Source organism: Berghia stephanieae, chromosome 4, assembly GCF_034508935.2.
Source record: "Berghia stephanieae isolate SIO BIC M18660-M18661 chromosome 4, UCSD_Bste_1.3, whole genome shotgun sequence".
Taxonomy (NCBI): Eukaryota; Metazoa; Mollusca; class Gastropoda; order Nudibranchia; family Aeolidiidae; genus Berghia; species Berghia stephanieae.
Window position 1 is genome coordinate 75698990 of NC_088363.1, and position 17038 is coordinate 75716027.

At 35.6% G+C, this 17038-nt stretch overlaps 1 protein-coding gene across 1 annotated transcript in view; it reads left to right on the top strand.

Annotated features, from left to right (window-relative positions):
• LOC144971250 (uncharacterized) overlaps positions 1–3865 on the top strand; it is an 80448-nt gene extending 76583 nt beyond the window's left edge. The window contains exon 2 of the mRNA XM_078911817.1: positions 338–3865. Within this exon, the coding sequence (XP_078767943.1) occupies positions 338–1600 (1263 nt within the window). The 3' untranslated portion in view covers positions 1601–3865. The remainder of the gene's footprint in view (positions 1–337) is intronic.
• The last annotated feature ends 13173 nt before the right edge of the window (positions 3866–17038 follow it).

A 17038-nucleotide genomic window follows, 5' to 3' on the forward strand; every position in this document is an offset into this window, starting at 1 on the left:
CACACATAAATTCCATACACACATGCATTCACAAACAGATTTCATATATATATATATATATATATATTATATATATATATATATATATTATATATTATATACACGATATACAACTTTGTATATTTACGATATACATATAACTATGTGATAAAACAAGAGAATCCTTAGCTATTCATCAAACCTTGTAATTATTATTTTGGGATTCGAATCATTATATTTCGCCTTTCATTTATGCTATTTTAAAAGGCTAATAATTTGTTATAAGTATTGTCTTTGCATTAGTTAGAATTCTATCTCAAATAACATCCTTATACGTTTTTGCATCTTTTTTCACCAGAGCAACACAGATGCAGAAATACAGCCAGTAAAGAGATCTGCAGAGGACGACAAACGTTCCTATGATCCAATCAGTGGTGCACATGGTCTTCAGGGATTTGTAAAAAAGGGTTATGATCCAATATCAGGAGCCCACGGTCTTCAAGGATTTGTTAAAAAAGGTTATGATCCAATCTCGGGCGCCCATGGGCTAGACGGGTTTGTGAAAAGGCGACTGGATACGATCTCAGGACCTCACGGTCTTAATGGTTTCATCAAACGTGGTTATGATCCCATTTCCGGGGCTCACGGTCTTCAGGGTTTTGTGAAAAAAGGACTGGATACAATTTCAGGACCCCATGGTTTAGAAGGTCTCACTAAACGCGGTTATGATCCGATTACTGGTGCTCATGGTCTACAGGGATTCGTCAAACGTGGATACGATCCAATCTCGGGAGCCCATGGACTAAATGGCTTCATTAAACGCGGTTATGACCCAATCTCAGGAGCCCATGGTCTACAAGGATTTATCAAAAAGGGCTATGATCCAATTTCAGGAGCCCATGGTCTACAAGGATTCGTCAAGCGTGGTTATGACCCAATCTCAGGAGCCCATGGTCTACAAGGATTTATCAAAAAGGGCTATGATCCAATTTCAGGAGCCCATGGTCTGCAAGGATTCGTCAAACGTGGTTATGACCCAATAACTGGTGCTCATGGTCTGCAAGGATTCGTCAAGCGTGGTTATGACCCAATCTCAGGAGCCCATGGTCTACAAGGATTTATCAAAAAGGGCTATGATCCAATCTCAGGAGCCCATGGTCTGCAAGGATTCGTCAAGCGTGGTTATGACCCAATCTCAGGAGCTCATGGTCTACAAGGATTTGTTAAAAAAGGTTATGACCCAATCTCAGGAGCCCATGGACTAAATGGTTTCATTAAGCGTGGTTACGACCCAATCACCGGTGCTCATGGTCTACAAGGATTTGTTAAAAAGGGTTATGATCCAATCTCAGGAGCACACGGACTAAATGGTTTCATTAAGCGTGGTTACGATCCAATCTCGGGAGCTCATGGACTTCAAGGGTTTGTTAAAAAGGGTTACGATCCAATCTCAGGGGCTCATGGTCTACAAGGATTTGTTAAGAAGGGTTATGATCCAATCTCAGGAGCTCATGGGCTTCAAGGGTTCGTAAAGCGTGGCTATGATCCAATCAGTGGCGCCCATGGACTTCAAGGTTTTGTCAAACGGGATGCGGAAATCACTGACGATGATAGCGAATAGACAATAAATAGTTAGCAGCTTTTGAATGAGTCTGTTTGTAAATTTTGGGAGATAGTAAAATGTTTGCTTTGTTTAATGAGCCCTGTTTGAGTAAACAAATAACTCGAAATCACAGGTGACAATCAGATTTTAAAGCAAAAAATGTCTGTTTGAAATATCTTTTAAGTTCTTAACATTTCATTTAAATTCTTTAAGATGAAATGTGGAACATAAAGAACACTTCTAAATTAAGAATTGAGAGAAAACGGATCTTAATATGAACAAAGGCATGTATGTGTATACATATTTTCGTTGTATGAAAACAATGCATACATAGTTCACATGCACCTACTGCCATAATACACACACACCTACCACTCTATGATTTTTGTTACATGTTTAAGTTTGTATTCTTCCGCTGAAATTGTATTTTTGTTTTAAAGCAAAATGCTACAGAGTAATAAGACCCCAGATATAACCTCGCTATTTATGCCAATATCATGAAACATCTTTTTTTTAAACTTTTAAATGCAATTATAAGAATGGTTAAGCTATACACACTTTATATACACATGTATTGTTACTATATATATATATATATATATATATATATATATATATATATATATATATATATATATAAAGCACACTACACTTTAGCATAAGATGCTACTCGAAATGGCACCCCTCCACACCCGTTTCAATTTTTAGGATCATAAACTATATGAATTCCTGAATCCCCGTCGATGACAATAACAAAGCAATATGATGTTAATGAACGTTCGGATTTGATGATTTATTTTCTCTCAGTTTTGTTTATATTGTAAAGAAAGGCATTAACCGAGGAACATAATTTAAATATCTATAGTTCATTGTTTTTGTAAAGAAATATTTTCAATTAGTTTTTGCAATCGAGGTTTTAGTTAAATTACAATATTACTCACTAAATTTAGAATAATGGTTTGCTCTGATTTTATCATACTAGTCACTTATAACCCTCGAAGACTAATGTTAAATTTAGATATGCATCATCTTGTATATCAATACTTCATCATAATTACGTTATGTTCAATTTAAACCGGGCTAGAATTTTAAGATCTAAAGATTTAAAGACATACATGTTATTTCCTGAAGTATAGAATAAACTTTTCAATTTTTGAATAAATAGTATTTTTTAAAAATATATGAGACATTTTATTTGTATTAGCATTATACTGTGAACATTTTATTGCGTATATCAAATTGGCCGTGTATGAATAGACTTACAATTCAGTGACCGAAAACAGATTGAGAGACATGGGAAAAGACCTAGATAGGCCCAACCTGACTAGAATGATTAACATTCTTAGTGTTCAATAAATATTTAGTTAAAATTGAAATTTCATTTAAAGATATCGGATTTGTTTTGTTTTTTGCCGTCAGAACAGATATATTCCGTTTGACCTTTCTATTCCAAAGCTGTTTTTTTATTAATCTCTCACTCAAAGTAAATATCACTGGCGATTGTTTTAACTTTATAGTGTCTTTTGAAAAATAACGGGAATTGTGTATGTTGTAATTTTTAAAATAGGAATAATAGTATAAAGAGCACCAGATTTCCTTTATATTATTAAAAAATAGTTTGTTATATTTTCTATTTACCAAGAGAAATACGACCACCATAACATTAACATTGGTACTAATTTATAGGATAATTGTTGCAAGGTGTATTTTACTCCAAAGTGCACCGTGAGACATCCCAGAAAAGAATACGTTTATATATATATATATATATATATATATATATATATATATATATATATATATATATATATATGCATATATATATATATTATTTGATAATGATAGCATAAACTGCGGTCTTTTCTAAAATGACCAAATGTTCTATATATACAAAAAAGCAAGCCAAATTTAAATTTATTCACAATACACTTTACTTTGTTGTTTTTACAGATGTGATTCAAAACTGAGCTTTCATGTCTAAACACGCCGATACTTAGATATCTGGATTTTTTCTTATTTAAAAAGTCACTGTTACCCTCTTTAAAATATTTTTGAGTTCACTAGCATGTGTTTGCAAGCTTTTTATTTATCAGTACAATCAGTAAATCTACTTTACTTATGGAAATTGTATTCTATTTACTTAAAACTTTCTTTACTTCATCATGAAGACCGATGACTTTAAAAAACATGATATATTATTAAAATTCATAAAATAAACTTGTGAAGAAAACATACGAAAACAGATTATTAATTCATTAAAAGTTTGCCTTGGATGACAAATGATTTAATATTATTCTTTTTTTTTTTGTATCATATCAATGATAATGTTGTTTGCTTTTTGTATTTGGTTAATTGCTTTTGAAATCATCATCATTTTGTTACAGAAAGGACATAAAAGAGACTTGGAGATTGATAAAAAAAAGACAATTGTGTTTTATTCAATTCATAATTTATTCGGAGGTGACAATTAAACATTTAGTAGGCTGATTGTGGGTTCCAATAACTGGGCTGAAAAAGAAATAATTTTAAACGCAAGGGACAAATATCGAGCCCTGGTACTGTCGGGATATAATTGTTCTAACCCTAGTGCCCACCTGTCAGGGATTGGCTAGCTTGGTCTGTTAGAGATGATGGAAACTGTTTTGCGAGAGAAAAATGTCCTACCTATTGGATGGTAAGCAATTGTTAATGTCTATTTCCCGCTAAAGAAACAGCTGCATGAGCTTTATGGCTCTGCATGTATATTTTTCCTAACATGAATAAAAAAGGCCCAAGTAACCCAGAATATTTTACAAATTTTCCTCTACTAAATGCTTATTTGTCATTTATGGGTGAATTCACCATACGAAATGTGTTTCGGTGTGGTGGTAGTGGTGGGGGTGGTGGTGGTGGTGGCGGTGATAATGATGGTGGTGGTGGTGGTGGCGGTGGTGACGGTAGTCGTGGTGGTGGTGGCGGTGGTGATGGTGGTGGTGGTGATGGTAGTGGTGGTGGTGGTGGCGGTCGTGAGGTAGTCGTGGTGGTGGTGGTGGTGGTGGTGGTGGTGATGATGATGATAATGATGGTGATAATGATTATTATTATTATTATTATTATTATTATTATTATTATTATTATTATTATTATTATTATTATTATTATTATTATTATTATTATTATTATTCAGATTTGTCCCTGTCAAAAGAATTATAAATGTGACAGCTTACCTTAAGCCGGTACTGTGGTGAGATGAACCAGGAGCACCAGGAGCCAAAAATTGGATTTTAAATAGTAAATAATTAGAATAATGAAATTTTAGCTTTTGTCGACTTAAGAGAGTGTCCATGGTGAGAGAAACATATTATTTCCTTTACAGGGATGTAAATCTTTCAGAATTTTTCTGAATTCAGAATATTTCAATTCATAAGAAAAAAAATGAAAATAAAAAGAATATAAATAGATCAAATTGATAAAACAAAATATTTTAACAAAAACGTATTATTAAATACTACTGTAATATAATATGGTGCATATAGGCCCAGGCATGACAAGCACTTTCTGTGTGCACTGAAACACTCCACTTGCTGTTTGGTTGCGGAAGAGGTTATTTTCACTACAAACGTGATAACGTTATTTCCAGGCCATGAATTCAGACAGAAAATTTCTGACTGATTCTGAACTACATGGCAGTAATAGAGGTTTTTCAGAAAAAAAAATTCTGAAATTTTGTTCGGTAAATAGCCACTTTGGCTACATATCGAACATAATGTATAAATACCACTACCGGATGTTTTGTTTTCCTTTTTCGCAAATCAATGGATGCTTGTTGAAGTGTGGCGGAATTTGTGAATTTCTTCTTGGTTGAAACCCGAAGCTAAGTTGATATTTTTAGCAAATCTATTTTGTTACTGTCGCATGTGTTTGTTTTAAATTTATGTTACATTGATTTCTCTGGTTTTGGATTCGTAATTCTGATACTTAGATAAGATTCTAGAAAATTCTAGGACGATCCAATCACGTTGTTTTGTTTGGGTCTTACTAAGAGAGTGAACTTACAGAATCAATCACAATCAGTCAATCAGATCTCGGCATCGGGTGATTTTTAAACTGAGAATCCTCAATCTTTATTTTAGATTCACCACTTATCTTCACTTTAGTTCTTTGTAGTTATAAATTTAGACAGGCGTTTTTGAAAATGGCATCAACAAAGGTGACTGAATCAAAATCAAAACATCGATTTGTTGATAGACAATCTCCTATTGATGTTATAGATGTAACATCAACAAACAAATTTAGATGGGAATGGTTATCCCTTAAAGACAATCTGGGGGATTTCTTTTCAAGTTACATCAGAAAGATAGAGAAGGATGGGTTTGCATGGTGTTGCCTTTGTAAATCTGAGATTAAATATAGTGGAGGTGGTGTTCGATGCCTAAAAGTTCACTCTAAAAGTAAATCACACGAACGTAACAGAGCCATAGATATTTCAAATCAAAGACTCCCAGCAGCCATGCAAGCTACCAGAGACAAAATAGATGGAACATTTTCATCTTCTAGTTTGACAACATTGCCTCTCCCATATGGCGCAGCTCCTAATTTAGATAGTTTAGGACTTGCTAGGGAAGACTCCACTGTGCCTACTGGCCCCAGGCCAGTTTCACAAAAGGATAGAATTACTCACCAGGAGGCTTTCCTGTGTTCTTTTATGGCCGAGCATACTCTACCGCTTTCCATGGCACCTCACCTTATTCAATTTGCACAGGAATTAGCAAAAGATCAAAAATCATTAGCTCAAATGCACATGGAGAGACAAACAGCCACTTACAAGCTCCGCTATGGCTTATCTGAACTGGAGCATGTCCGCCTGGTCAAAGTCTTGCAAAATAGCCCCTTTTCACTTAATATTGATGAATCAACTTCTAAGGGGTCAAAAAAGAGAGTTCTTAATGTTTTAGTTTGTTACTATTGTAGTCATTTGAAGAAAAGTGTTTGTGATTTATATGCTAGCATTGAAATGACAATTGTAAATGCAGAGACAGTGTTTGAGGCTGTTAGGAACCAGTTTTTAAAAGATCAGATACCTTTTACAAATTTGATTTCAGTGCTTTCTGACTCAGCTGCTTATATGAGGGGCTCATTAAATGGCTTTCAGACTAGATTAAAGGAAGTTGCACCTCACATCATTGATATTGATGGAGATGTTTGTCACCATATTCACAATGCTGTGAAGAAATTCACATCAATTCTTGATAGTAAGGGGATGCTTATCAGGCTCTTGGATGATTTATTTGGTGACTTTGATTATAGTTCAGATATACGAGATGACTTGAAGGAAATTTGTAGACTGATGGAGTTGCCAGAGCACACTCCCATTCAGAGAGCTGGACATAGATGGATGTCAATTTATGATGCCTCAGTTAGATTCTTAGAGATAAAAGATGCCCTTACAATTTTTTATTCAGTTTGGCTCACTGTAGAAGAAAAGAAAGAACAACAACAAAAAATATCTGCTCTTCTTAGACATGTAAAGAAAGACTCTAAGACTAGGATAATGCTCATTTTACACAGACTTAAAAACAAAAAACTTACACCAGCAGGTAGGGAGAGAAAAAGGAGGATAGTTTGCAAACTCTTTATGAAATCAAAAGAAAGTTTATTACTAGTTAATACCATTGTCAGCATTCTTCCTCTCTTTAAGAGTTTCATTCTTACCTTTGAAAAGAAAGAGCCAATGGTGCATCGACTTTTTGATGAGGCTGTGTTAGTTTTTAAGACTTTTTTGACTTGCTTCTTGACTCATGAATATGTAAATGAGTTTAGTAGGGACATCAGCAAAATCAGCATTGATTGTGATAAGATACATCCTTTGAAAAGAATTTATGTAGGTGATGCTACTCAGAAGATTTTAATTGACATGGATAGTCAGGAAGCAAATGCATTCAGGAAAACAGTGCTGTCAGCTTTCAGAGAGACAGGGAAATATCTTAAGTTCAAGCTTCCCATTACCAATAAAAACTTAGCCCTCCTTTCAACAATTGATCCAGAATTATGTGGTCATAGCAGGGCTTCATTAGGCTTACAAGATATTTATGATTTATTGCCAACCATAGTCAAACCTGAGGATAAAGATACATTTTCTACAGCAGCTTCCACCCTCCAAAGTGATACCAAATTTATTTCATCAATAAAAGAGAAGAAATTAGATAGGTGGTGGACAGAGGTGATATCAAACCCCCAATATGAAATACTAGGTCCGGTAATAAGAGCTTGTCTTTCTATCTTCACAGGGCCTAGAGTAGAATCATCTTTCAGTGTAATGAATATTATAATCACAGGCACAACAAACAGATTAGATGTAGGGACTTATGAAGCCATCCACAAGATTAAATACAAATTCCTTAAATGTGAAAAGAGCTGTGTAGAGTATTTCCATAGAGAAGATCCTGTACATAGTCCTGTCGATTCAGCCCTTTGCTACTACATGCAAACAGCTGGAAAGAGAATGAAGACTAAACATGAAAAGCCAGCAAAGGCAAAGGTTTCAAAAATTAAAAAAGTATCAGTCCATCAAAGAGCAGATGAAGTAAGGATAGCAATAGAGCAAAATAAGCCCACTGGTCCATTATCTAAAACAGAAGAAAAAGAAATTTCAATGCCTTCTTTGAAAAGGAAATTTGTTGATACTGATGTTTGTAGTAGTAGTAGTAGTAGTAGTTGTGATAGTAGTAGGCCTACTTGTAGTGGTGGTAGCAGTGATAAAAGTATCATAATTAAACAACCATCCAAGAAGATGAAATCAGGTGATGATCTTAGATCTTTCTTTAAAGGAAAGTAGAAATCTCCACTTCATCAATAGGTCTTAGTTTTATGCAGTATACATATTATCATAGTGATAAATTGGCTACACATACTCTACTAGTTAAAATTAGCTTTTTACAAATACATCTGTAGTTTCAATTTTTTTAAAAGGAGTGTGCGAGTTGGTTTCAGAATTTTTTATCATTTGCCATTTACATCCCTGCCTTTAGTATTTCAATATACACGTCGGCCAGAGTCGTTATCAAAGTCTTAGAGTCAGTCGATTTATTTAAGAGGAAGATGAAAATGACAGTGATTAACCATAATATGCCGCTAATAGCGTAAGCATTCCATGCCTGGGATCTGGTAGATTTCACCACTTGAACCGTAGCCTTCGTGATATCTCGAAGCCAATGCTTGTACTCGATGCAGAGACGGATCGGAAAACTGGCAGAAAACGTCAGTGTGAAACGTTCAAACGCAATGTTAGGAAACGTGGACACAAACAAAACACCCTTGTTTACAATTTGGCCCACATAACTGACTTCAAATATCGTGTTAGCAAGATAACTCCAAACATGGCAAAAAGTCTCAAACATTAACCTTCAATGAAGTCTGGGCGTGAAGGCTAGTTTAGGTATTTGATGTTAATATCATAATAATGGTTCCATTCCAATTAATCGAAGTAAACTTTTCTGGCCAAAAAGATTTTTAAAAGACAGAGTCCGGTTTAAGTAGACAACACGTATAAGAACAACTTCTTGTGAAATGCGATAGTCAAAATGAAAATCTGCCAAAATGTGATTTTACAAAATTATCGTTTAACATTTGGGTCAGACAATTTTTGACTTCATAAAATTACAATAATCTTCAACTTGTCAAAATGTTCATTGGTTTTAAAGATTTGACAAGTTCATGAAGGAAGTCTCAGGTTTGAGACTTTTTGACAAGTCGAGGATCATTTTAATGGAGCCTTATTTAAAAGTCAACGTTTTCTGATCGAAATAAAAGATGGGTTTCGATGGAAGTGTATTTAAATTCAAGTATGATGACCGAAATATTCATTAGCTCATTGTTGTCATACAAATACTCTGAAACCAACACAAAATATTGTCCACTACAACAATGAAACACAAAGCCAATAGTTGGGTTCGGTTTTCAGGCCTGCATAAGTATACGTAACATAAATGCTCTTTTGACACATAAAGGAAAATTTAATTAACGCATATAAAGCTGTTCTCAAATGAAATTACAAATATCTAGTTATTCAAATATCAAATTCTTAGAACAATCAACAGACAAGAAGACTTACTGTGTGAAGAAACAAGACATCCAAATCGTGAACAGCTCCCATTGGATGTTGATGATGATGATGATGATGATGATGATGATGATGATGATGATGATGATGATGATGATGATGATGATGATGATGATGATGATGATGATGGTGGTGGTGGTGGTGGTGGTGGTGGTGGTTGATGATGATGAGGATGACAATAATAATAATGATGATAATAATAATAATAATAATAATAATAATAATAATAATAATAATAATAATAATAATAATAATAATAATAATAATAAAACTTAACAATTGACAACCAATGAGATTTTATATAGCGCAATATCCACGAAACGTGCTTAAAGCGATTTACAAAGGGTCCCTGACCAACGGCAACACGTAACGTGTAGAACGAGACATGACGCCTGTAAGGCGATAATACATTTTTTTCCCGACAGAGACAACGCTGTTAACGACCAGGTACTCATTTTTAAACCTGAGTGTCTATTTTTTACGAAACCCGCCCAAACCCGCCTAAAACCAGTCTCAGGTTCACTCCCCACGGACGTACACTTCCCAGAGTCCCAGGTTCACTCTCCACAGCTGCCTATTTTCCATAACTTTGTCGGGGTTCGGCGGGTTTCGGCGGGTTTCTTAAAAAAGAAACACCCGACGTTCGTGAGCAGCAGGTCATTGAAACCTTGCAGCCATGTGGTGTTCCTTGAGCAAAATTCTGACGCATCGTTATCGGCATTTCAATCTCTCTGAGTCTTGCTCTTACATTTTCTGATGAAATCTGGGATTCATTCGCAGTATCTCTTACTAATGCAAAGGGCTGTCATCATTTTGCTGGACTAATTGTCTATCATCGTCAACAGAAGTCCTTCTCTTCCCAAGATCTTGGAGGCTGGAGACAGTTCCAAGATCATCATATATGCTTTTTATAATATTATTGACACAGGATTTGGCTCCTTGAGACTTGGATAACTAAAATACAGCTGAGTCAAATTGATTTCAGATTAAAATGTGTTCTTGTATATTATTGTAGTCATGTTTTCCTGCATTACGCCATATTTCTTGGCAATGGAATGCACCTAGGAATCGACGCCTTTACTGTCCAAGCAATTGTTGAAATATCAATGATCAATGACGTCATTAGTTTTTGTACTGCAATTAGTTACTATCTTTTATCATAGAGTTAAGTCCGTTGGTTGTTGACATTGTCTCTCTTCTGATTAAAACGTTATGGACTTGCAAGATGTCCTTTGCCATTATTTCTTATTAAATTCTACAGGTTATGGGCCCAGATAGGCTTAACCATTTTCGATTTTGAACATTGAAAGTGGAAAGTAATGTAAGTTTCTCTATCCGGTGTACTAGTGTTAATCAGCTAATAACAACAACAAAAGGTTGTGGTAGGGATAGAGAGATATAACGGCTACGTAGAAAATGGCATCAGGAGGAGTATTGCACGTCCCTCTGTTGAAGGGGCATTTACATTACAGTTGCTGGAAGATGCAAATGAAAATGTACCTGATTCACCAAGGCTTATTCGAGTGCGTGACGGGGGAGTGCAGAGACACGAAGAAAACACAGAAGGCGCTGGCTACCATCGTGTTGGGCGTCGATCCGGGTTTGCTGTATCTGATCGGGACAGAGCCAGAATCATCCAAAGAGGTCTGGCAAACACTCGAAAGACAATTTCAAAAGGATAGTTGGCTAAACAAGTTGTCACTAAAGAAGCGACTTTATAACATGAGGTTAACAAACAATGACGTGAACGGCCATATAAAAGAAATGACTGAAACATTTCAATCGTTATCGCTTCTGGGATGTAAATCGACGATGAAGAAAAAGTATGTTTACTTTTATCCAGCCTTCCGAAGCAATATGACATACTGGTAACAGCTTTTGGTGCTGCAGATATGACACCCTCTTTCGAACAAGTTACAGAAAGACTGCTAGCAGATGTAACTCGGTGTTCTATGGATAGAATGGTCCATCAGCCTGAAGAGGTTATGAAAGTGAAGAGCGCTGGCAGAGGAGTAAAAACAGCTTTAAAAGGAAAGGGTTATCACTGTCATAAAGACAGACATTATAAGAACTCTTGCCTGCTGTTAAGACAACACAACAAGAAGATTTCGTCGAATTCAAAGCCATCATCTTTACTTGTGGAAGAACAATGTTCATCCGGCGAACTCTGTGAAACACTAGATTATAAGTGGATCTTGGACTCAGGAGCAACTTCTCACATGTGTAATGACATAACGATTTTTCATGAATTCCAAAGAACTGACAATTTAGTTGTTACATTAGGAGATGGACACAAAATTAATTCAGTTGGAATTGGTAAAGTTTACCTGGATTAAGAGGGTGAAAAGTGCATCTTAAATGATGTGATTTGTGTACCTGAACTTGCTCATAATTTGATAAGTGTAGCCAAAATCCTGAAACAGGGGGGAAGTGTAATTTTCTCCCAAGCTTCAGGAAAAATCATGAATGAAAAAAGAACTCTTGCTTATGCAAATTATGATCAAGAAGACAATCAGTTTATTGTAAAATGTATGCCTAGTAAAATCAGGCCAAACACCGACTATAATTCTGTTTTGAGTGTTGAGAGTAAACATGAATATGTTCTCTTGATGATGGTGGTCAGGGTGCATCAAAGGAAGACTTGTGGCATTGCAGATTTGGTCATCTTGGAGTTGATAATTTGTGTAAACTGTCACAAAAGAAGATGGTATCAAAGTTTGATTTTGATCACAAGAAGAAAATAAAATTTTGTGAATTTTGTACCAAGGGAAAGCAACACAAGTCTCCCTTTCCTACTCACTTTGAAAACCAATGTCTCAATGATGTGCTGGGATTGATTCACAGTGATGTGTGCGGCCCTTTACCAAACTCATTGGGAAACAATAGATATTTTGTAACATTCATTGATGACTGCACAAGACATTGCTGGGTTTATGCTATACAAACTAAAGACCAAGTCTTGAGTGTGTTCAAAGAGTTCAAAACCATGGTTGAAAACGTTACTGGGAAATCAATCAAAATCTTGCGGTCAGATAATGGCGAGGAATATAAGTCTAATGAATTTAAAGCGTTCTTGTTAGAATGTGGAATTAGACATGAGTACACCGTTCCTAAAACTCCTGAACAGAACGGAGTTGCTGAAAGATTAAACAGAGTTTTGATTGAGAAGGTCCGAACCATGTTGGTTCAATCCAGGTTACCCCAAAGGTTCTGGGCTGAGGCGTTAAATACAGCTGTGCATGTTCACAACTTGAGTACTTCAAGAGTGTTAGGTGATAAGACTCCCAGGGAGCTTTTTACAGGAAAAAAGCCAAATGTTTCATATCTGAAAAGTTTTGGGTGCACTGCCTACATGTATATCCCAAAGGATGAAAGAAAGAAGTTAGATCCAAAATCTAGAAAGTGCATTTTTATGGGGTACGGTCAAACATCAAAAGGCTATAGGCTTTATGATACTGAGAAGAGAAGAATTATTCTAAGCAGAGATGTTATTTTCACAGAATGGAGATTTGAAGGTCTGCCAAGTAAGGGAGATGAACCTCAGGAAAATGAATTTCAGTGTCAAATTCTTGATCTAAATTTAGAGTCTGAGACTGAAAATGACCATGAAACAAGAAACCTAGATGGTAATGTTCATGAAACTGAAGCACAAATAAGAAAGAGTACAAGAGCTACAAAACCAGTTGAGAGATATGGAGAACGGATGTACACTAGTAGTAATAGCAGCAGCAGCTATGATGCTGAGCCTACAACTCTATCTGAAGCGCTGCAAAGGCATGATGGTAAGCTTTGGAAAGAGGCAGCTGATAATGAGTACAATTCCCTTCTTAAAAACGGTGTATGGAAACTTGCTAAGCTTCCAGAGGGAAGAAAGGTCATAGGTTGTAGATGGGTTTTAAAAGGAAACTGAACCCTGATGGCACTGTTCAAAGATATAAGGCTAGACTTGTGGCACAAGGTTATAGTCAAGTGTATGGAGAAGATTATGATGACGTTTATGCTCCAGTTGCAAGGTTTGAGTCAGTCAGGGCAGTCATATCTCAAGCTGTCAAGGAGAAAATGAATATTCATCAAATGGATGTTACTGCAGCATCCTTAAATGGTGAACTTGAAGAAGATATATACATGAAACAACCTGAGGGTTATACTGAACTTGGAATGGGAGAGGATCTTGTTTGTTGTTTAAAGAAAAGTCTTTATGGACTCAAACAATCTCCAAAGTGCTGGAATGAAAAACTAGACACATGTTTAAAGAAAATGGGATTTCAGAAAACTGTGGATCCATGTGTCTATGTACGAGGGAAAACAAAGGGTGATAAATTCGTTATTTGCCTTTACGTTGATGATCTGATCCTTATAACCAAAGATGCAGAAGAACTTGTTCAAGTCAAAAATGACCTTTCCAACAAGTTTGAAATGAAAGATCTTGGTGAACTGGATTACTTTCTTGGTGTTGAATTTAAAAGACAAGAGAATGGGAGCATTTGGATGGGACAAGAATCCTACACCAAACAAATACTTACCCAATTTGGCATGGGAAATTGCTCACCGACTGATACACCGGTTTGCAACAGCCAAAAGCTTACTCCTGGAAATGAAAACAGTGAAAGAGTTGATCCTCGACATTACAAGTCTGCAGTGGGTAGTCTCTTACACTTAAGCAATAGAACAAGGCCAGACATAGCATATGCTGTAGGGTTGGTTGCTAGGTTCTCCTCAAACCCATGTAAGGAACACTGGGTGGCAGTAAAAAGAATCTTTAGATATCTAAGGGGCACAACAAATTTTGGCCTAGTGTATAGTGCGAATAATGTTAACTCAGATGATGTTGTTGCTTGTGTTGGTTACTCTGATGCTGACTGGGCAGGTGATACTTCTGATAGAAAATCTACTTCTGGGTTCATTTTTCTTAATTCAGAAGGGGCTGTTCAATGGGGGAGTAGAAACAAAATTGTGTTGCACTCTCAACTGCTGAAGCTGAGTACATTGCTTTGGCATCAGCGACTCAGGAAGCAACATGGTTGAACTCTTTGATGACTCAGATCAGTACTGTTACTGTTAATGAACCAACAATGGTTATTTATGAGGACAATCAAAGTACAATTTGTATTGCTAATGGTCAAGGGTCAAAGAGATCCAAACACATTGATATTAAGTATCATTATGTTCAGGATAAGATTGCCCAGGGTGATATTGTGTTACAATATTGTAAAACACAGGATATGTTAGCAGACATTCTCACAAAAGCTTTACCAAAAGACCAGTTTGTGAAACTAAGATCATTGATGGGGATGAGAAAACCTATTTGAACTAAATTTGACAAGTTAAAGTTTAGGAGGTTCTACTTTACTGGATGTAGCTTGTTTATTAGTTACGTTTTTTGTTTTTTAAAAATGTAAAATTGATAACTCTACTGGGTGTAGATTGTTGATTTCGTTACATTTTTATATAGCAAATTGATATTTGCTGTTTTTTGATTTAACTCTGTGGGAGGATAACTATTATAAAGTTTGAGTGTTCATTATACTAATGCAAATGATCATGGGCATTGTTATTGTGAATTTGATACAAGTTGATCATGAATTGAAATTTATGATGGATGCTTTAGTTTATAAACTATAGTTGTTTTTAGTTGTACAAATTCAGGGGGAGTGTTGAAATATCAATGATCAATGACGTCATTAGTTTTTGTACTGCAATTAGTTACTATCTTTTATCATAGAGTTAAGTCCGTTGGTTGTTGACATTGTCTCTCTTCTGATTAAAACGTTATGGACTTGCAAGATGTCCTTTGCCATTATTTCTTATTAAATTCTACAGCAATATTATTTTTTATCCATTTATGAGCTATCGATGTTTTTGGTCTTTTTGTGTAGGTAATTAAAAGATCGTTCAACTGTAGGGCAGAGAGAAGTCTTGACGTCACACGTTCTTATGTTCCGGTTCCAAACTCATTGGAAGTGAATATATATGTAACCAGACCTTCAGCTGACTAATAATGGATAGGTTACATATTAAATCAAAAGGTGCATAAATATTATATAAGCAGGATTTATAGGTAGATTCTTAGAATCACTGGACGCAAAAGGACGAGAATGGTTGATTTTTATTGACAACCAGCATATCGTTAGACTAGAAAATAAGATAGAATAACCCTGAAACCAAGGTATGTTTTCAGTCCTCCTGAAGAGTGGTTTTACACTTCCACTGAGATTGGAATCCGTTTTTTTTTTACATCACACTTTTGTTTCCTCTTTAAGATGTGCCATGACGAGTGTGTGACGGTCTGTTTGCATGAGATGGAAAGGAGATTCATTGTAAGAGTGAAATCATTTACCAAATTATCACTGTATTTGGGAGACGCAGGCTGCATTGATTAAGCAATTTTTGTAACCATCAGTGCGTATTGAGAATCAACCAAGGGAGTTATTAGCACGGATCTGATGCAGATGTGTACTTGCTCTTTCTTTACTCTAATTAGTAAATGTCGTTCTGTTCGACTTAATGAGATCAAAAATAGATTGTCTTTTGTAACGTTTGCTTTTAAGAGGTGATTATAATGATGGTATTGTTGCAAATGATAGTGGTGTTTAGTGCATGGGCCAGTGGGCGAAACCCTCCCCCCCCTGGGGGAGTTTTCGCCACATGGTTTTTCTGAAACAGCAATATATCTTGAGTATTAATCCGGGTGTTACCGTTTTTTCAAGTGTCATTTACGAGAGTTACGGCCCTTGAAAGGTCATTGGGTGCAATTTTTTGTGAAATCGTTTTTGTGCATAAAATGGTTGTTTATCACCTTAAAATTGTTTCACATACAATCAATAATGGAATTTTATTGTTATTTCTCATTTTTTGCCTCATATCATAAAATATTTTACAAAGCTATATAGCGTTTTTAAATCTTTGATAGCCATTTTCTCTATAATTTAAAAAAAAATCTATTACAGTGTACTTGTTTCCCTTCAGGATGAATAAACAAGAGGGATTTTGCACTAGCACAATTCAGGCATGCTTCAGGGACATATAACACAAATTAATCCGGGTGTTACAGTTTTTTCAAGTATCATTTACAGGAGTTATGGCCCTTGAAAGGTCATCGGGTGCAATTTTTCGTGAACTCATTTTTGTGCATAAAATGATTGTTTATCACCCTAAAATTGCTTCAAATGCAATAAATAGTGGAATTTTATTGTCATTTCTCATTTTTTGCCTCATATCATAAAATATTTTACAAAGCTATATAGGTTTTTAAATCTTTGATAGCCATTTTCTCTATAATAATGAAGTCCCCAAAGGCTGTGCAATTGAAGCTGCATTTGAGAGTGCCTCATCAGAGGAAAGAAAACTGCAAGAAGCTG